This window comes from Clarias gariepinus, chromosome 26, assembly GCF_024256425.1.
Source record: "Clarias gariepinus isolate MV-2021 ecotype Netherlands chromosome 26, CGAR_prim_01v2, whole genome shotgun sequence".
Taxonomy (NCBI): domain Eukaryota; kingdom Metazoa; phylum Chordata; class Actinopteri; order Siluriformes; family Clariidae; genus Clarias; species Clarias gariepinus.
In genome coordinates this window covers 25,230,001-25,251,645 of record NC_071125.1, presented here as the reverse complement: position 1 = coordinate 25,251,645, position 21,645 = coordinate 25,230,001, and the positions used below count along the sequence as shown (strand labels likewise).

The following is a 21,645-nucleotide window of genomic DNA, read 5'->3' as shown; positions in this document are numbered from 1 at the left end:
ATATTTATTTCTACCAAATTCAGACAGAAATTAAATACCAGAAAAGAAAAATCTAAAGAAAAATCCTTGAAACACTTTATTGCTAATAATCCTAGCTTTGTCCTAACATGACTGGGTGTTAGGTTTATTTCTCATTTACATCAGCATTGTTTCCTTTCAGGCTTTCCTTCAAATATAAATATGACAAGTGCTTTTCCCCTAAAAATCCAAACCAGGAAAAGGAAAAATGTCACCATACAAAAAGTATCAGTACATCATTTTGCACTAATTCAGCAGTGAATTTATAAAGGAAGAAAAAGCATCAAACAGTACCGGGATAAAATGAGAAATAGGATAAAGTGATATTACATAAAGCACTGATATTAAACATCTCTGACATTCTAATATAGATTTCAGCACTTTCAGACCAACGAGCTAATCCAAAATACAGCTATAGAAAAAAATCCTTTTGCAAAAAATCAGTAATAATACTGTCGCTTCCAAATACAATGACAAACCAGAAGTGTTCTGTACAAACCGAGAAATAAATCCGATCAGAATAACAAATGTCGAGCGTGTCTGATGTGGAGTTTCACTCACTCACACACACACACACACACACACACACGCACACACACACACATGGTTTCTATGTTAAATAATTATTCTATAATGACCCAGGGTTCAAAACTTTTACCTAAAATAAACAAATAATTTTGCTCTGCATTAAAATCATAAAAGTCTAGTTCTGGGTTTTCAACATTGAAGAATTTATCATGAAGTATTTAAACATTAATAGTCTAAAAATAAAAAGTAAATTATTGGAAAATTTACAGTGAAGAAATGACACTAGCCTGTAATTCTGTAAATAAAACTGTAATAACAATTACACTTACAAATATTATATTTGTTATTTGTGTATAAAAATCCAACTCCATTCTATATGTAAATTTAATATTTATTTCATTAAAGATTTTTTTCGGGTAGGTTTTGCCTCAAAGATGTGATGCCAATAAACATATAATAATTTTAATCGATGAAGGTTTACACAATTATTATATATTTATGTTTTAAATAATTACACAAACATTTTACATTTTTAAACACTTCACAAACGTTTCCGAAAGCCCCCTGTAACAACAGTAGCAGAAGAGAAGCTAATTCGCACCAAACACTCTGTAATAAGAATTCACAAATGACAAAATGTCATTATAATTATTTTGTACTGTTACATTCAAATTTCTGTCTTATTTCTTGTAAACATAAAAAGCTTACAGGGTAAAAATATTCAGATAAGTCAAATGCATATTTAAAGGAATGTTTTAGCATATATTCTTTGTAAATTATTAGTTGCCATATCGGCATTAAGTAATTATGGAACATTAATTATTTCCATTAAACATGAAAAATTACATAGAGTCGGATTTGTAAACATAAATAATTAATAAAAAATAAAATTTTATTGTCATTTCATTTACAGAATTATATGCCAGTGTTAATTTATTATACAGCTAATTAACTTTTATTCTTTACTTATGTGCCAGATTTTAAAGACAACTAGATAAAAAGCAGCTTTAATTAAAAAATGAATCACTAAAACCCATTTTTGTTCTTAATTAAATGTAAATGATCGGGACACCAAAGAAGAAATTTCAGTTTTGTCTTTTTTACTAATTAACTCAATGATAAGTGACGAAAGTTATTAATTCAATAAAAAATTAAGACAAACGTAAGAGGAAAAAGTGAAACATGAACTTGTATGAGGAGTAAAAAACAAGGCGATGCGATTTATCCACAAATCACAGCTTTATGTTTGTGTGAAGGTAAAACTGAAGGTGAAATTCCACATGTGAGGGTATAGACAGGCAGAAACACACATACACACACACACACACACACACACACACATTTATGATTTATTTATGGACTATAACATATTTTATAGGAGTTTACCTTTTGCTCCAGAGAGCGCCCTTAAACTGACCTGAAAATAAAAGTCGCCTCTAACTGTTTATTTCATGCATACTGACATTTTTTCTTTTCCAGTTTTTTCTTTTTGTTTCATCTCTTGACAGATTTCACATCCAGGTCACAGCACCAACAACTCATTAATAAAACATCGTCTCATGCCTGTTTTAACTTTGCCATAAACAAATAATGCTTACTTGTTATTTTTTTGCCACTGGTGTTCACCCTCTGCTTTATTTAACAGCGTCATCTGATGCCAAAATCAACTGTATGGTTTTTTTTCCTTCACAGTAACTGTTTACAACGTTTAAGAATTTTGAGATTATGCAGAAATGTAACAGAATCCACGTCATATAAAATCTTAAATAATCTTTCTTTCTTATTTTTTATCTTTATCTTAAATATTTAAAAGCAAAAATAACTATAAAAAATAAAATAAAATGCTTAATTAAAAAAAACATTTTCTGACACATCTGTGTTACGAGTCTTAAACTTAAATTTTTTTTCTGGCAATTAAAACTTAAACTAGTTATTCTTTTAAACTAGCAAGAATGTACACCGCATGAAATGATTTAAAAATTCAAATAGTTTTGAATTGTGATTCCTAAGCCTCGTCTGAATTATAGTTAATATTTTATCAATAATTATGCGATATCACAACTGAATATAAACTTGCGATCTAACGGCTGGAGAAATGAGGTAGGTTTAGAGGAAGCTCAATGCACCGAACTCATCTCTTTGTTGTCACGCAATCTGAGAAATAAACAGAAATCACGTCTGTGTCACGTGACTCGTTTTATTAAAGGATCATTAAAAAGCCTCGCACACACACATGTTTAAGCTGAAACCCGTTCGTCCACAAATCAAAACCTTGTGGTCTTTATTGCGCCAAAGCAACAACATCCAAAGAGCGAAACCCCGTCCCTCAGACTCGGCGTGGAATCACGAGAAACAGAGCTTTAATTTCATGAGTAATGGCCCCAAAATCCTGCTGTAATGTACTGTATAAATCATCCAAATGATCAGATTGGTCTTAATTATCATGTGATGCTTTTCATATTGATGGAGAATGAAGTCACACACACACACACACACACACACACATACAAATACATCGTGAACAAATAAACGTTACATAAACCTTTGTACAGTTACAGTGTGATGAAATGCTATAACGTAAAGTAATAAAATCATGAAAGGTGCACATACTCACACACACACACACACACACACACACACACACACACACACCTCTCCACTGAATTGTTTTGTCCAACCAACATCAATAAGGTATTGTGTTGAAAGTTTCTAAACAATTACAATATCAATTATGTTCTTGATTTAGTCCGTCTCTGACATCAGTGCCGTCCGTTTCTGCTCTCGTCCAAAAGCAGGCGAGTCGCGATAAAACGAGACGAGAACCCCGCAGGTAAGAGCCGCAAGGAATTCTGGGTACAGGAGGAGGTTGTTCTTCTCTCGGCGGTCAGAGCTTCGTGTGGTCTCGAGATAAACTTCGGCTCTCTGGAGAGGCTCCCGGCCTTTATTTTTTTCATTTATTTATTTTCTAAAAGTATTTGCTCCCCAAAGCGGCCCTGCGGATTCACATACTGTGGGCTCATGTCGTTCTCTCTCGTTTCATCACTTTAGAAAAACAGAAAACATCCACAGAGACAAGGTGAAGGGCTGGGGCGGGGGTGTGTGGCGGGGCTCATAGGGGGTGGGGCGTGGGGGCGGGGTTTACCAGTTCATCATGGAGTTTCTGTTCAGGGTCATGAAGAAAACTTGGCTACTGCCTCCTGATCGGACCGAGGCAAAGAAGACCTGCAGGAAACAAAAGTTAGATCATCAGACGAGTCTCACACACTCCATTTGACTTAATATTGAAATTACACACTTGAACCATGTGACGTGGAGAAGATGTGAAGAAACACCAAGACCTGTTCCTGCGTCAGTGCTCTATAGATCTTTGGGACTGCTCACCTTGTCGTTTCTCTCGGACAGGAACTTCAGTCGCTGAGCTCGTTTGTGCATGAAAACTCCGTCGAGGTGTCCCGTCTCCACGGAACGGATCTCGATGGCTTTCTCTCCCCATCCCATGATCTGGTTGGAGTGGATGTAGGCTGCAGGAGAAACAGGAAGGAAGCAGGACACAGAACATGGGACAGGAGAGCGATGACTCTCAGGGCAATTAGAACAACACGGGATTGTGAGAAAACCCCCCCGCTCCTCGACGACTTCTGACGGCCAACAGCAACCAGAAACCGACCCGAAACCGGTACCGAGCGGAACAACCCGCTTGTTCGTGACACCCAACACCACCAGGAGGTCATTATTGCAGCAGTTTCTGAAGCAAAAACTTCATCAGCCTCCAAATGTGCTGTGATCATGGTGCCATGTTCATCACTCTCTATGTCTAGTAAAAAAATACCATATTCTATATAATAATAAAAACATTTATAAAATACTTTGGCATTAAAATATGTCAGTAATTACCGCTGGACGTCTCTAAGCAGGCAGATCGGAAGAGATTTAGAGTATAAATATCAGAAACATGAGTTTTGTTCTCTGTATTTATCGTTTGGAATTTTAATTTGGGTTCATTCATTAATCTTTCTGAAGCAGTGAGATGCCAGCTGCTCGGTCTGAACACAAAATAAACCCCAACACTAACATTCTTCCAAGACAAAGACGCGAACGAACAGAAGCTAAAAGGTTAATCGTACAGATCCAGCACACACAACTGAACCGTGTGTACCGACATCATCGGGGATAAATAAAGACATTCTTAAAATCAGCATCTTTCATTTATCTGATGGGATTTTCTGATGGATCCTTCACACACACACACACACACACACACACACACACACACAGGGCTCGGTGGATCCATTCATCATGCTGTAGGTCTAAAAGATGCGGTGGAGGTTTATGTACAGGAAGAAACTCAGAGACACTTTACAGATATTTTACATAAAAAAATGAGACGATAAACAAATTCAAACTCATCATTAATAAACAGTGAATGTTAGTTAAAGAACACAAATAATATCAACAAGACATAAAAACACAACATCATGGATGACAAATACACTGATACACACTGCACCAGACCTGGGAGGTGTTAAGGGGCACAGGAGGGGCAAAGCAGGGGCAGGTGGGGGGGCATCAGGGGAACAAGGGGGCATTAAATCTAAACTGAGTGTGAAGGAAAAGAGAGAAGCGTCTGAGTGACTAAAGCCGGTTTTCCTCTGTGTGATTTGATCAGCGGTGTGTGTTCACATCCTTCCCCATCCACTCTGTCCTGAATTCTTTGTGTGTGTGTGTGTGTGTGTGTGTGTGTGTGTGTGTGTGTCAGACAGAGCTGTGGATCACTCGCTACTCAGATCTAATTAGATCTTTGATTTGATTCGACCCGCAAATGTTTTGCGTCTGGTTTGTTTCAAGCAGCTTCGAATCTTAAAGCGACTGAGTTATTACTCTAACTACTAGAAGGACCTTATAAACATTAAAAAGTTGCATAACATTGAAACATTAAGAAGTTGTTACGTCCTGTACGAGTAATTCAGGAAATTTTATTTATATCGCGCTATTTAAATGACACTTTATAACACCTCTGATGTCACAGTGTAAAACCGGCTTAAAGTTAAAGAGATGTGTGTGTGTGTGTGTGTGTGTGTGTGTGTGAGAAAGAAAGACTCCAAAACACCCAGTGGCACCAGATGAACTAAAGCTGGAGTGTAAAGGTTTAAATGGTTCCTTCTAGAGCGAACATGTTAGGCCACGCCCACATGCGACAGCAGTAGAGAGTCGAGCTGCAGGTGCTCAGACTCGAACCGAACCCGGAGCTGCGACGTCAGCGTGATCTGTGGCGTGTTTATCACTTAAATATTATTTCAATAAATAAACCAATAGAACAATGCAGTGTGTGTGTGTGTGTGTGTGTGTGTGTGTGTGTGTACGGTATCTGCTCTGCCTTTTGCGGATCTCCAGCTGCAGCTGTTCATAACGACGGGCAGAAAAAAGCAGCTGTTTCATTTAATTAGGAAGAATGAAGGTAATGAAGTCGATCCCTACGCGAGCGCGTTCTGGTGCGACTGGCTGCCGGGGGTCTGGGGCAGGTTCCCACAGCACCCGGGCCTCAGGGTTCTGAAAGGAGACGGGATCATTTTGGTGTGCCAATGAAATAAACAACCACGACCTACCAACAGAGGTGGGCATCTCTCCCCACTGTAGCACCACGTCTTTAGTGATTCTGCCGTATGTGTTCACATAGACTCCCTCATCTTCATAACACAGAAGCATCTCCATCCCGTCGGTCTTGGGGAGCACCACAATGGCGTGAGGGGTGACACTGCCCTGAATCTGAGGGAGGAACACGGGGAAGGGGAGGGGGAGGGGGAGGGGGAGGGGTTTGGGACCGTCAGCCTCGGGTCACAAGCACGAGCACAAAATAAGCTGCAGGAGACGTGTGTTTTTTTTTTGTTTTTTTTTGCGCCTCGCTCGGTAGCGTGTGAGAAACTGCTGCAACAATAAAGTCTCCCAATTACAACTGACCTGTTCACACACACACAGAAACACACACACAGACACACACACTCACTCACTCACACACATAGAGGCGCCAAAACTTTCTGCTTGCTCTGGTTCACGTGATCACGTGACGTTTGTTGGTCAAAGGTCGTAGATCGGGGAAACGTTTTACTCTGAGCAACGTTACACAAACGCACAACTACACACAACGTTACAACACACAGTACACATCAAAAGGAAGTATCAAGTATTATCTCCAAAAGTATTGGCACCCTTCACAAGAACAAATCCATACAAAGTATCTCGGGATAATGTGGGACATTTTTCAAATGCCTGGTTTAAAATTATTGGCACACAAACTCCCCCCCCCCCGCCCCCCTCATTAGTAGCAACACTGAGCAGATGATCTTGGAGAACATTTTCCTGATGGTTCTGTTCATACCACGGGCTTTCGCATTATGCAGGGGTGCCAATAATTTTCCATTCTCCTAAGGATGCAAATACTTCTGGTGTTAAAAGTATTATTATTATTATTATTAGGATTAAATTATTATTATTATTAGAAACAGCAGTCATTGTGAAAGAGGAAGCGTCTCGCCACATCCTGAAGAAGAGGACAAGCCGGTCCTCTCGGCGCTCCGTCACTTACGTGCGATGGGATGTAGATATCATACGGGTTTCCAGAGTCGACATCTATGACATGGAACCCCACGCTGGAGCCGTAGATGACCTTTAACCTCTGACCTTCCTCTACGGTCAGATCCACCAGCTGAGGCTTGTGCTGCAGATCGGTGAAGGACTTCAGAGAGAGAAACAGAAACATCAATAACACGTGAGAGCATCTTATCACGTAATCCTCATAAACACTGCTCGGTTTGGGTTCTCCGCGGCTCACGGTGAGGAACGCTATAAATATAACTTGCTCTGAAATAACAACACCATTACTGTTCCGATAATCGGAGGGTTTCACACACTGATAAACGCGTCAAATCAATCACACTGACCTTGAAAGCCATGAATTTGTGGTAGGGTTTCGGAGCCCAGGCGTAAATCTCCACCGAATTCTTCAAGGCAATCACCAAGAACTTGATCCGCTCATATTTCACTTTCAGACGCAAAGACATCAGCATGAGTTTCAGTAGAAATACATTTTACAAATGTAATGTAAACATATAAATGAGTGGTGTGTGAGATTTCTGCAGAACACACGTGAGTGAGCGCGGTTATCAACACTACGTACCGACTTTGTAATGAACGCAGCCCTCCAGGTCGCCTACGGTGGTCCAGCCCTGCTTCTTCTCCACCTCGGGGTCATTGTGGAGGATCCGGTTCCTGAGCCACGACAGGTAGTACACCCTCAACTTGTTCTTTTTTCCTGGATAAAGAGACAAAATTTCACCTCAACCGATCTGGACAAGGTGTGGGTTCTAATCTTTAGCGCCATCTCCTGGTTTGAATTAAAACAAACTTTGGATCTTTGCTCAACATATTGCTAATCTGACTGATCACATACTCCAGATTAAATACTTCGTCCGACATCTTTCACCTTTCTTGGTCTTTAAGTTAACCTATTTTGCAAAATCCCTGTGTGATTATGTCTAGACTTTCAGACGGCGTTCTGGGAGGCGTATACATAAACATTTCTTGCTCTCTGTCCTTTATTCATTTTTGGCTTCTCCTCCTATTGTAATGTCATATAAGAAGAGCCCCTCTCACTGGCCGGTTGCTCGGCTCTGCTGTTTTCTAAAGGGCGTGGCTCAGCAGTAGCTCATTTACATAGACACTGACTGGGCATGTTCGTAAAAGGAGTGAAACAGAGAGAGACAGACTTGAGGTGTAAAAGATTCATGATCTGAGGGCTATTGTCAGGCACATGCCACATCGCTTTGGAATATGGAATATATATTTAAAAAAAACGCATCATCTGAGCTTTCTCCTTGACTCGTCAGCAGTTTCTCACCGGAGATGGTGACGAGAACGTTGAGGCCCTCCAGCACTTCCATCTGCTGAAAGCGCCGGCGGTTGATGAGGTTGTACACTTTACCCTGACCGCTGCGGTCCAACAGCATCAGTCCATTTTCAGTCCCGACCAACAGGTTGACGCCTGCAGCACAGGAGCATAAACTCATCAGTCCTGAAGAAAAGTTACAGCTTCACCTCTGGACTGACACTGGAGACTGGAGACTGTTACACGTTACATAAACATCTCCTTACTTTAAGAAGTTTAGTTAAGGATATGAAATAGAGTTTTTTATGCCTCTGATGCCGATGCGGTCACTCACCCCACAGAGCGGCGCACAGGATCTCGGAGTTGAAGCGCTTTTTGTATTTGCGGATCTCGGGCGTGTCGCTGTGCGGGCGGATGTTGGTGGGATTGACGTTGACGACGGAGATCTTCCGAGCCTCATTGAGCCGAGCTTGTTCCTGTTCCTGCTCGTGCCTCAGCAGCTCGTCGACCGAGAGAGCTACGGTAAGAAATACACAATTTAGTGAATCATATGACTGTGCCGAAGCGGATCAGTCGAATTTATTCCTCTATATAGATTCAGTAGAGATCTGATTAAGAACCTGCTGCAGAGTTCTCACTGTTCTCTTCAGTCGGTGAAGTCTGGTACACTCGCGGATCCACGAACGGGGTGAAAGAGGCTTTAGAGCCGCTACCATACTGTCCATAAGACAGACAGACACACACACACACACACACACACACACACACACAAACACCTGTTATTCCAAGTACGACTCTTGATGGAGCAACAGGAATGAATAAAGTGAGCAGGGTATAACTTCCTGGGCATCCTGTTCTAATAACACATTATAAACACACACAGGCATGTCCACAGCATTAGGGTCGCACGGCTGTTTTACTTTATACGTTATACACATTAGACTTTATACCATTAAATTAAACGCTCATCATGATCTGCTGACAGAAGACACTGATGCTCTGATGCACTCGGACAGTGCCTGTGACGTAGGTAAGTTATACTGAACCCTAAGTTAGTCTACATTCATATTCTAATGAGTAGATGTTATAATGCACTATGAAATCCTACACTGATGCAGTATAAAGAAATTCTTATGCATGTAAGGTGAGTATGAATTCCTGTAAACATCAAAGGCTATGCCAGACTCTATAATGCATTAAGAGTGCTTTTGTTTTGTTTATAATGCATTTTTGGTACAGGATTTGGAGTAAGCGTTACTGTGTGTGTGTTATGTTAAGTGTAAATTAAACATGCACATAAGGCGGAAGCACAGAGTAAAGGTTAGTAAGCACTTAGCGATGCTCATGCATTTATAGATGAGTTGAGGGAAAAGCGTTAATGTGTGAGTGATTAAAATAATTCCAAAAGGAACACAGGACAAGCCAAGAACGGGACCTGAAACCGGGCGCGAGCGGGCCGTCCCTGAGTCTACAGCCAGAAAACACAGCCATTTATATATATATATACAGAAATATGTGGTTTATTTTGGACTAGACTGGGTGGTGATGGTTAGCGGGGTCAAAGGTCAAGGTCAGGTTAGCATTAGAGGTCAAAGCTCAGAAGGCGGGGTGCCTCAGACTGACAGGCTGCACTGTCACCTACTTCAGCCACAGAGTCCAGGTCCTGCCCAAGCAGACTGGAGTGGCGCCCCGGGCCTTCGCTGGGCGTGGCCAAGGGGGAGTGGCTTTGCTGCACTAGATCAGGAAGATTGGCGTTACCAGGGAAACCGTTGCTCTCGGCATGACCCGAGCGCTTTCTTTCCCCAAACATCTGCAGGAGAGGAAGAGAGAAAAAGGTGCTATTGCTGCCCCTGACACCTGCCAAGTCACCGCCACAGCGCCACCTGCTGTTATAGTCTGAGAAATGCAACAACCTGCGCGGGCCAATCAGCACTGAGATAACAAAAAATGTAAAGATGCTGAAAAAAAAGCTGAGTGAGACTCCAAACCAACACATGACACATGAAACTAGTGGATGTAACTGCCTGGAGTTCATACAGATTTCTGATGATGATGATGATAACAGAAGGTCATGTGATGTGACAGAGAAGACGTTGGTGTTCTCACCTCTCTCATCATCAGCGTGCTGTCTTTAGAGTTGTTCCCGTAAGACTCGTCATGGGAATCCTCGGGACCCACCAGCCCTCCGAACGGCTCGGCCCCGCCTTGACCAGCTGACGGCCTGAAAACGGGATGGAAAGCAAACTTGTTAATCTTGGTGTCTTTTATGGAGACTTGTGGGAGTGGCCAAATACAAATAGACCATGCCGTGAATGCACTTGTTAATAAACTTATCGTCATCCACATAGACACGCGCGTACTGAGAAAATCTGCAAATATTTAAGGAACCGTGCGAAAGTTTTAGTTTGATTATGAAAAGAGTGATAAATGACGCTCGAGAGAGAGAGAGAGAGAGAGAGAGAGAGAGAGAGAAAGAGAAAGCTCCTCACATGATGCGAGGGATGTCACTGACTGGCACCGTGCCATCGTGAGCCCCGCCCTCTCCCTCCTCCTCTTCACTGCTTTCTGACTCCTCGCTGGACGACGAGTAATCGGTCACTTTGACGGGCGGCCGGTTCGTCTCCTCATTGCACCGCAGCTCTCGCAGTTCTTTGGCCAGAGCGGTGAGATCCTGAGAGGTCAAAAAAAAAAATACAGATTAACACTAGTAAGGGATAAAGTGTAAAAATAATAATAATAATAATAAGCAGGGTTTTTTGTCTTAGGATTCATGTAGAAGAAGCAGGAAACAGATTTAATATCAAATCAGTCACTGACGCTAATCAAATAAAATTCACAATAAGCACGGATTGATCCGGCCGCCGTGTCAGAGGAACAAATCACATGCAGCAGGGTTTAGTCAGGGTCAGGGGTCAGGGGTCAAGGAGTCAAACCAGCCTGCACATCTTACCAGCTCCTCCTGGTGGTGAGGATCAGGACAGTCATGCAGAGAGAAAACTCGGTTCAGACATAGTAATAACACCGAGTCAGAAATCTCAAATATACACACACTCGTACTCATAACTCTACGGTCTGATTACACTCGTAGGAGACCTAATGAACCTGAACAGAATCCAGTATAAAAATCGGTCCCCTTTAGTTCTGACTGCCATCTCGCCGACGCTGAAGATAAAGATGTAAATCCCTGCGTGGTATGTGTTTATCTGCATTGTTCAGGAACACAGTGTTTACTTATTTCAGCTCTAAGAACAGCGTGTCTCTGAGTGTGTGATGAAGGAGGTTAAAGAAACAAGCTCGTCCTCGCCTTGCCCAGAGATCAGTGTTACTATGGCAACAGTTCAAACCCGGAGACACAGTGAGAGGGATTTACTGAGAGTGTGAAAGACTGTAAATTAAAGAGAAGCTGAAACGGGCAGCTAATGAAGGTGAGGGAGACAGCACGGAGACAAGGACGAGGACGAAGAGGAGGAGGAGGAGGAGAGCAGCAATTATGTTTAGAACCGACTGAGCAGAAAGAAACAGACTGAGGAGGAAAGTTAAAGGAGTGCTGCAATGAAGGAGGAGTGGAGGAGGAGTGATGGAGGAGTGATAGAGGAGTGATGGAGGAGTGATGGAGGAGTGATAGAGGAGTGATGGAGGAGTGATGAAAGAGTGATAAAGTATTGATGAAAGAGGGATGAAAGAGTGATGGAGGAGTGATAGAGGAGTGATGGACGAGTGATGAAAGAGTGATAAAGTATTGATGAAAGAGGGATGAAAGAGTGATGGAGAAGTGATGGAGGAGTGATGAAAGAGTGATAAAGTATTGATGAAAAAGTGATGGAGGAGTGATGGAGGAGTTATTTGTTTTGTTTTTCTCCATGACATGTCCACTTCACACAGAGGGGAAGCTACAAAAGGAAAAACTGTTTCAATCATTTGACCTTCAACCTAATCTATGACCTTCACCTTTTGGATCATTCTAAAATCAAAGCAGTTTTTATAATCGTTTAATGACTCGCTCCTGAAATGTCACACTGAGAAAAATATCAGAGAATAAAAAGCAGATTTTTTCCTCCTTGTGAGTTTCTGGTTAATGACGATACGATGCGATCACACGGTGAGGATCCTCATGATGTTCACTAGAACATTTTACACTCACACCTACTTTAATGATTATTTATATAATCAATGTTTTACAGGATTATGATTTCACTGCAGCTCTAAATGTTTAGTTTTTATTTAAATATAATATAAAACAGAACTCATTAATATTAAATATTAAATAACTTAAATAATTTCAAGACTAGTTTGAATGCTGAGAGAGACAGGGGGAGATAAAGAGAGAGAGAGAGAGAGAGAGAGAGAGGGGGGGGGGAGGGGGAAGAGAGAGAGACAAAGAGAGAGAGACAAAAAGAGACAGGAAGAGAGAGAGACAGGGAGAGAGAGAAAGAGAGAGACAGGAAGAGACAGGGAGAGACAGGAAGAGAGAGAGAGAGGGAGGGGGAAGAGAGAAAGACAAAGAGAGAGAGACAAAAAGAGACAGGAAGAGAGAGAGAGACAGGAAGAGACAGGGAGAGAGAGAACGAGAGATACAGGAAAAGACAGGGAGAGAGAGACAGGGAGAGACAGGAAGAGAGAGAGAGAGGGGGGGGAAGAGAGAGAGACAAAGAGAGAGAGACAAAAAGAGACAGGGAGAAAGAGCCAGGAAGAGACAGAGAGAGAAACAGGGAGAGACATGGAGAGAGAGACAGGGAGAGACATGGAGAGAGTGACAGGGAGAGACAGGGGGAGAGAGAGACAGAAGAGACAGGAAGAGAAAGAGACAGGGAGAGAGAGACAGGGAAAGACAGGGAGAGAGTGACAGGGAGAGACAGGGAGAGAGAGACAGAAGAGACAGGAAGAGAAAGAGACAGGGAGAGAGAGACAGGGAGAGACAGGGAGAAAGAGACAGAAAGAGACAGGGAGAGAGAGAAAGGGAGAAAGAGACAGGGCGAGAGAGACAAGAAGAGACAGGGAGAGACAGGGAGAGAGTGACAGGGAGAGAGAGACAGAAAGAGACAGGGAGAGAGACAGGGAGAGACAGGGAGAGACAGCGAGAGAGAGACAGGAAGAGAGAGACAGGGAGAGAGAGACAGGAAGAGAGAGACAGGAAGAGACAGGGAGAGAGAGACAGGGAGAGAGAGACAGAAAGAGACAGGGAGAGAGAGACAGGGAAAGACAGGAAGAGACAGGGAGAGAGAGACAGGGAGAGAGAGAGACAAGAAGAGACAGGGAGAGAGAGACAGAAAGAGACAGGGAGAGAGAAAAAGGGAGAGACAGGGAGAGAGAAAAAGGGAGAGAAAGACAGGGAGAGAGACAAGGAGAGAGAGACAGGAAGAGACAGGGAGAGACAGGGAGAGAGAGACAGGGAGAGACAGGGAGAGAGAGAGACAAGAAGAGACAGGGAGAGAGAGACAGGGAGAGACAGGGAGAGAGAGACAGGAAGAGACAGGGAGAGAGACAGGAAGAGACAGGGAGAGACAGGGAGAGAGAGACAGAAAGAGACAGAGAGAGAGAGACAGGGAGAAAGAGACAGAAAGAGACAGGGAGGGAGAGACGGGGAAAGAGAGACAGGGAGAGAGAGAGAGAGAGAGAGAGAGAGACAGGGAGGGAGAGACAAGGAGAGAGAGACAGGGAGAGACAGGGAGGGAGAGACAGGGAGAGAGAGACAGGGAGGGAGAGACAGGGAGAGAGTGACAGGAAGAGACAGGGAGAGAGAGACAGGGAGAGAGAGACAGAAAGAGACAGGGAGAAAGAGACAGGGAGAGAGAGACAGGGAAAGACAGGAAGAGACAGGGAGAGAGAGACAGGGAGAGAGAGAGACAAGAAGAGACAGGGAGAGAGAGACAGAAAGAGACAGGGAGAGAGAGACAGAAAGAGACAGGGAGAGAGAGAAAGGGAGAGAAAGACAGGGAGAGAGACAGGGAGAGAGAGACATGAAGAGACAGGGAGAGACAGGGAGAGAGAGACAGGGAGAGAGAGAGACAGGGAGAGACAGGGAGAGAGAGACAGGAAGAGACAGGGAGAGAGAGACAGGGAGAGAGAGACATGGAGAGACAGGGAGAGAGAGACAGAAAGAGACAGAGAGAGAGAGACAGGGAGAGAGAGACAGGGAGAGACAGGGAGGGAGAGACAGGGAGAGAGTGAACTTCGCACTAACCTCATCTACGGCTCTCTTATAACTCTGAGGATCAGCGACAGAAAGAATGTTGAAGAAGAGCGAGGAGTTGAGAGATGAGTTCGAGAAAATGTAAAAAGTGGTTATTATCACAGACTGCAGTACACACACACACTCTCACACACTCTCACACACTCTCACACACTCTCACACACATTATATAAAGTAGACAGACTAAAAGACATTTAGGAGACATTTAAAGTGCCTGTAGAGTAGTTTGATTCCAGATGTTTTACGTGTTTCCTTCTGAAACAGGAAGTCGGTGAGGAAACATCTGATGTCTGATAATAACTGGATGTAGATCATATTAGTCCTGGATCAGCTGTTAACACGTCTCTCTGTTAAACTGAAATTAAGACATTTTTGACATTTTTCTCCGTATATTACAGGTGTGTGTTACAGGTGACTCGTACAAACAGCTTTAAGAGAAATCCGCTGGGTTCTGAGGAGAGTCAGACTGAGAGAGATGAGGTTATGAGGAGGAGACTCAGCGACCTGAGTGTGTGTGTGTGTGTGTGTGTGTTGATGAACTCACAGCGGGTCGGCTCGGTCTCGTCACCTCCCTGTTCTCCTCCTGGCTCTTGTGTTTGGTCTCCTGGGAAGCAGATGGAGAACTCTCGGGTTTTACAGATCCTGCAATCAAATCCCACAAAAGCATCATCTCAGAGTGAAGAGAGAGAGAGTGTGAGTGTGTGTGTGTGTGTGTGTATACTACTAGAGCTTTAGGGTTCCAATGCTGCTGATGATCACAGGGAGGTGTGTATCGTTATTCAGTGTGTTTAAAACGCTACATGACTACAAATCGATCAGAAGGTCTAACACTGTGAACAGAATTAAAATCTCATAAAAGATCAAATATTATCGCACCTTGTTTCCTACGACATCACTTATTCCCATTAGCACAAACACATCTAGCAATAATGACAGTTTTTAAAGTTTCTTTAACAAAAAAAACGATATCTTTTTATCTGTTTACAGTTTAAAATTTTTTTATTATTATGACTTTTCGGATTTTTTTCCAGTCTTATTTAGTCGCAGCCAATAAAATGTAATTAAATTAGTGCCTTTAACTGTGCCCTGCGATGGACTGGCACCCTGTCCAGGGTGTCTCTAAGCCTCCTGGACGGGCTCCGAGTCTCCGCCACCCTGAATACAGGATAAAGTGGCCAGACGATGAGATGAGATACAGTAGTGACTTTAACGAAGGTCATTTTTGCAAAGCAGCTTTTTAGAATAAAAAGAAAATTAGGGTAAAAAGTATGAAATGTGGTTAATTTCCAGCCGTCATTAGGGCACTCGTCCACCGAGGCCACAAACACCAGACACACCGTAGAGTGTAAAACTCTATTTAACACGGCGTAGCTTCTGGTGAAGAGATGTTCAAAACCACCTGCTTTAACCGCGTGACGCGAGTATCGTACAGTCAAAACACGTCTCATAGGATTACGGACACATGCGAGCTCAGAGAGCTTTATGCTCTGGCTTTGAGGTTCTCTGGGGGTTTGTAAGGTTCTCTGGGGGTTTGTGAGGTTCTCTGGGGGTTTGTGAGGTTCTCTTGGGGTTTGTGAGGTTCTCTGGGGGTTTGTGAGGTTCTCTGGGGGTTTGTGAGGTTCTCTGGGGGTTTGTGAGGTTCTCTGGGGGTTTGTGAGTTTCTCTGAGGGTTTGTGAGGTTCTCTGGGGGTTTGTGAGTTTCTCTGAGGGTTTGTGAGGTTCTCTGGGGGTTTGTGAGGTTCTCTTGGGGTTTGTGAGGTTCTCTGGGGGTTTCTCACCTCCCATCCGGTTCCTCTCGCTGGATCCGCCCTGAGAGCTCGGAGTGCTGGAGCTGGAGGAGCTGCCGCTGCTCGTCCTCGGGAGCCCCGGCTCCATGGAGACCCGCAGGTCCGGGTTGCTGTGAGATGAGCGAGAGCTGATTAGTGGATTTAGTCTAGGACTGAAGAGGAACAACAGCCTGGCTTTTACATTTTCATAAGGAGTCTCTGTGGATGATGCTAATAAAACACCTTCCTAAAAACGTTACTTCCTGTTACACATCAATCAATCAGTCATGTATAATTCATTATGTGCTTTTAGAATCCGAGGCTGTTCCAGGAACACTCAGTCCATCACACAGTCACACACTGGCTAGTTCACACCAGCGCCAACACTTTACACTGGACATTAGCAAGACTTTGGGTTACTGATCACACGGTTATGAGGTCAAGTTTGAGATAAAATCATCAAATGCAGAAACAATCCCTTTTTATTCACAGAAATCTTTTATTCAGGTCATTTATATGTAACATTTATGTAACACCTGTGTGTGTGTGTGTGTGTGTGTGTGTACCTGGCTCGAATGAGGTGAGAACCTGGCCTCGGTCCGAGACCTCCAGGTCCATTCCCAGGTGAGTTCTTCCTAACCAGTGCAGGAGAAATAGAGGTCGTCCTCTGAGGAACCTAAACCCAAAGAGGATCTCAGACATGATGCTGGAAAATGAAATCATCCTGAAGAACAGAGGAACTCTAATGCCTCACCTTGGGTGGAACTTCTTCTTCCTGTCTCAGCCAGGAGCCGCGCTCGAACTTTTCATCGCGGCTGGTGATGCGGGGTGGCGGCATGGGCGTCTCTGAGGTGGGGTCCGAGTTCTGCCGGGGCATCGGGGGCCGGTGGGGCGACAGACTCTCCTGGAAAGCCGAGACGCCCTGGGAAGACTGATCGTGCAGAGACTGCGAGCCCGTCATGGAGGAACCGTGAGACTTCACCGAGACCAAGTGTGCCATCTGGAAAACCCGAGGTCCGAAAGTCAAGACATGTGTTAACAATCATTACATCACAGCACTGTTGAGCTCTGCGTTCTGATTGGTCAGAGGGGGTTGATTAGTTCTCTGTAACGGCAGCTCTGACACTACGCAGGATTTAATAGGTTATCATTTCTATAGTAACAGCTCATTCACAAGGACTTCTCGTTGAAATAAGGAGAAGTTTATGTAACGTTTAATGAAGGAGTCTCCAGTGTCAGAGGTTAAGCTGTATGTCATCAGCATAATTAAATGTGGGTATAAATGGATAAAAAACAAAAAAAGGTAAAAGACAAATGCAGCACTGGTGTCCTTTAAAGAAAGTTTTTATTCGCTTTAACTGTAAGACTGAGGCTTGTAAAGGAGTGTACAAGATTAAGATATAAGAAGGTTTTCACCATGACGGTGTTTAAATCGGAGAGGGTACCTGGGGCTCGACGGAGCGGTGCATGGGCGGAGTCCGGGCCTGCTGGATGCCCCCGCTGCTGAAGGATTCGGAGCGAGGAGGCAGCGACGGGTCGGATATTCGATTGGCCACTTTGTGCTGCAGAGCCGGAGAACTCTGCCGGTTCAGTTTGGAACGTTCCTCCACCTGAAGAACAGAAAGTGATCAGGTACATCGTGGGAACGTGTCCCAAAACTAAACCTCACCGCTTTAGAGGCCGCTTTAGACTCTGATCTGAATTCAGCACATGATCATTAATTATCTCAGTCAGTGCGTAAGGAGGCAGAGCTGCACACTGCTGAAGTCTTTAAGGAGGATTCTTCTACACGGTGGAACTAAAACAGCCCATTAGGATGGATGTAAAGGAACGAGAGAAATAAACATGTAAATGAAATCACTACACGGCAGCAGATGAGCTCCGCACCAGCCTTCATGGACTGAGAGATTAATAAGAAGCGACTGTGAAACAACAGCTCATTTATTTTTCTAAATCAGTTATCAAAATCTATAAACCCTGATATCGACAGCATGGCCTCATGTTCTTTTATTTTTATAATTATATTCGTTGAAAATGATTGGCAGAGACGGCTCTGGGAAAAGAGCGGGAGAACGATTCGCTTTATGTTCCACTAAAGGTTATCCTTACGCAAACACAAATCTTCCTCGTAATAACGAAACACCAACAAAGTCTTTATAAAAGAGCACGGAAAAGAAGAGCCTGGGAGGAAACCTAATCCAAAGGGAGATATTAAAAAGTGAGAAAAAAGAAACTTTAATGCTGAGCATTTTTTTATTCCCATTCCAAGAGGAGAGGGTTTGCGTGGTGTTATGAGCCATTATTGAACATTCTCATGTTCTCACGGCTCAACACCGCCAAAACCGCACTCTTTACCCAACACTCTGTAGGAGTAAAAGTGTGAGACAGAGGACGAAGCTGGAGAGAAAAACAAAAGCCACCAGAATCCCACCAAATCCTTGGGAATAAAGTTTCGGAAAAAAAAAGGAAATGAGGTTTCCCCAAAGAGTTCATCCAAAAAACTGAAAGATATCAGAGAGGACTTTGGAGAAAGTGCCAGAAGTTTATTTCCCGCAGCCAGAGTGGCAAAGGTGCCATGATTCGTCCAGTTCCGGTCAGGGCCGGTTTGTGGCATCTGTGTCTCTACCTCACTGTCCCTTGCGCCGGTTCGCCCAGGGTTCCGCCCACGGTTCTCCTGGCCCTGACCCGGAAACGCCTGGCTGATCTGAGCCACCCCCGGCTCGCAGGACACCCGGATCCGGGGAACGTTGGCGCTGTTGCCCAGCTGCCTGAGCTGAAGCTCCGCTCTCTCTCTCTGGGCGTGAGAAGGGGCGGCGGCCGGGTAGGATGGGGGGCGGGCAGGGGGTTGGCTGGAGGAGTGGTCAGGTAGGAGGAGGAGGTGCGAGAGCCGCGCCTCCTCGTGGTTCTGGTTCTTTGTAGGCAGACGAGGGGAGTTACTTTGGGCTCGCCTCATGACCTGGATAAAAATGTTTATTACAAACATCATGTGAAGAAAACCGAATCTGGAGGACAGGAGTCAGGAGTCAGGGTCACGCTCTCTCTCCTGGAACCTGCTGCTCATAAAAGATCATCCTGAATGTTAACGTCAAGAATATACAGTATAACCTCAAATGACCTCTAATAACTTCTAATGAAACTTTGTGCCACCTAATGATTCCTAGTGACCTCTAATAACCTCTAATGGTGTCTTATTTACAGAAACCTTCACTCCTGAACATGACCTCATATCCTCCTGAAACACCATAATAATAAGCGCTCTCTACTCTATACAACTGTTTGACTCTTAAGACCATTAAAAGCTCAACACACAGTGGAGTTCGTCTTTACTTTATTATTTACTAATAAAATAGCTTTACTAATCTCGTCAAACACTAGTCTCCGCCCCCAATCCTTGAGGGAAGCTCCTCCCCCTTCTCAGGTGTGCTATATGACTGGATGCGAGGACTCATCAAGTGTGGGAGAAACTGAAGTGCAGAAATGTGTCCTTACAGTTTAGATCCGTCTGCGTGAGAGATCACCACCTTTCACTAAAGTCCTCACACATAAACGTCCAGGGGTGAGAATCCTGATAATGAACAAGAGTTTTGGAGGAAAACATGTCTGTACCTCTTTGGCCCAGGCGGGTTTGTCGCTGGGGTTGGCCGAGTCCTTGTAGTGGTAGAGCTGCTTCTTCTCAGCAGGTCGAGGTTCCTGCTGCTGCTGGAGGGAAACCAGGTAAGCTCTCTCCTGCTGGAGCTGTCTCTGAAGCCTCTCCGCCTGCCGCTGCTCCTCCAGCTGCTTCCGCTTATATTCCTGCCGAAGACAGAAGACACACACACACACACACACACACAATCAGGACATTTTCCCATGATGTGGATGCACTGGATCAGGTGCTATTCTATGCGCTGCTGAATATGGAGTGTGTGAGCCGCTGGGTTCAGGATGACGAACAGGATTAAAGACGCAGCAGTTCACAGTAAAATCCCCAAATGTTACAGAGATCTAATCTAACTGTTTCATATGAGTTTAACTCCACCACGCTGGGTGTCACCTCAACACTGATGTTTCTGCGTACACACTGATGAGTAGCTGAACATGACAAAGACTCGAGGTTTCAGGGATTACCTAGCATCACTCGGACCCGTATTACACTACGCTCCATCAGGACGCGCGACTGCGCCATGGTTTATGATATTATCTCGATGCCTGAGTGTATCGTGATTCTGTTAATATCATGATTTTATAAATTCAATATTAAGATCATAAACAAACCCAGGGAATAATGGTCTCGTCCCACACAGGACGCTGTGCTGCCAATGTGTAGAGACGGCTGCACAAGGACAGTCGGATCCGTCTGTGTATCGAATAATCCAATTCACTTCAGTCAATAAAAACGTAAACACTTTCATTTTAAAACCGTGTGTGTTGTTGTGTGTGTGTGTTGTTAAAGCCCGATGCACAAACACTCCGAGTGCAGTAACGGTGCTGAAGGTGAAAAACAAGAGATAAGAAGCCAAAGAGCCGAAGCGGGACATTTATAACCCAGACGTGTTGCTGGATAATCACAGATGATATCTCGCGGCGCTGCTAACGGGCCCAGTCACCTATCTGTTAAACAATGCAGTAAATCCCACATCTCTAAACATCACGGGGGACAAAAGCAGTTTCTGAAGGGTTTCTTCCTGCTTTATTTTTTATCTACAGGCAGCGACTCGGGGGAACGCATTTTATACAAAGCCATTAGGTTTGTGAGATAAATCTATTGATAGCCAATTATCTAGCAGCTCCAAATCTAATTTCCCACAGCAGTGAGGCAGAAGACACAGAGCCGCCTCTAATCACCCCGGGGCCGTCGGAAATCAATCTGCCCGCTCGATAATGCTCCGCCCACACTGCAGAGGGGAGCGCCGCGCCGGGACGCCGGGACGCTTTAGGTTTAGGGTTTAGTTTGTGTAGACAGAACCCTGGTGTGTTCCACGTCTATTTTCGTGAGATTTTTTAGTCAGATGAGAATACACACACACACACACACACACACATACACACAGAACCAAAGATCACACTCAGGTCCGAAAGCGTCTGAGTGAGACGGCAAAGCGAGCTCTAGTAAAGTGAATCGTCCCAGAATCGACTCATCTGCAGGAACTGAATCAGTGGAAATGAACACGTGGATGATCTCATCACACACTCCTCACCGTCCTCCCCTGATTTCTGTGAACTTTTCTACACACATTTCCTAAAGCTTCATTTATATTCTCCTGTTGATTTCCACTCGCTCCACT

The 21,645-nt window shown here is 44.1% G+C and overlaps 1 protein-coding gene across 5 annotated transcripts in view; it reads right to left on the bottom strand.

Moving 5' to 3' along the window:
• Positions 1-2,784: 2,784 nt before the first annotated feature.
• The window catches only part of tnikb (TRAF2 and NCK interacting kinase b), an 80,614-nt gene continuing 61,753 nt past the window's right edge, over positions 2,785-21,645 (bottom strand). For 2 of the 5 annotated variants that reach the window (XM_053487963.1, XM_053487964.1), the window contains 19 exons: positions 19,988-20,173; positions 19,008-19,337; positions 17,827-17,991; positions 17,136-17,381; positions 16,948-17,057; positions 16,394-16,512; positions 15,160-15,257; positions 10,915-11,096; positions 10,532-10,646; positions 10,068-10,235; positions 9,046-9,142; positions 8,760-8,942; positions 8,438-8,581; positions 7,718-7,852; positions 7,482-7,582; positions 7,127-7,276; positions 6,150-6,309; positions 3,928-4,067; positions 2,785-3,768 (listed from right to left, as the gene is read on the bottom strand). In XM_053487963.1, coding sequence (XP_053343938.1) covers positions 3,685-3,768; positions 3,928-4,067; positions 6,150-6,309; positions 7,127-7,276; positions 7,482-7,582; positions 7,718-7,852; positions 8,438-8,581; positions 8,760-8,942; positions 9,046-9,142; positions 10,068-10,235; positions 10,532-10,646; positions 10,915-11,096; positions 15,160-15,257; positions 16,394-16,512; positions 16,948-17,057; positions 17,136-17,381; positions 17,827-17,991; positions 19,008-19,337; positions 19,988-20,173 — 2,913 coding nt within the window. In that variant the 3' untranslated portion in view covers positions 2,785-3,684. The remainder of the gene's footprint in view (positions 3,769-3,927; positions 4,068-6,149; positions 6,310-7,126; positions 7,277-7,481; positions 7,583-7,717; positions 7,853-8,437; positions 8,582-8,759; positions 8,943-9,045; positions 9,143-10,067; positions 10,236-10,531; positions 10,647-10,914; positions 11,097-15,159; positions 15,258-16,393; positions 16,513-16,947; positions 17,058-17,135; positions 17,382-17,826; positions 17,992-19,007; positions 19,338-19,987; positions 20,174-21,645) is intronic. The other 3 variants (XM_053487966.1, XM_053487967.1, XM_053487965.1) reach the window with 2 other exon arrangements.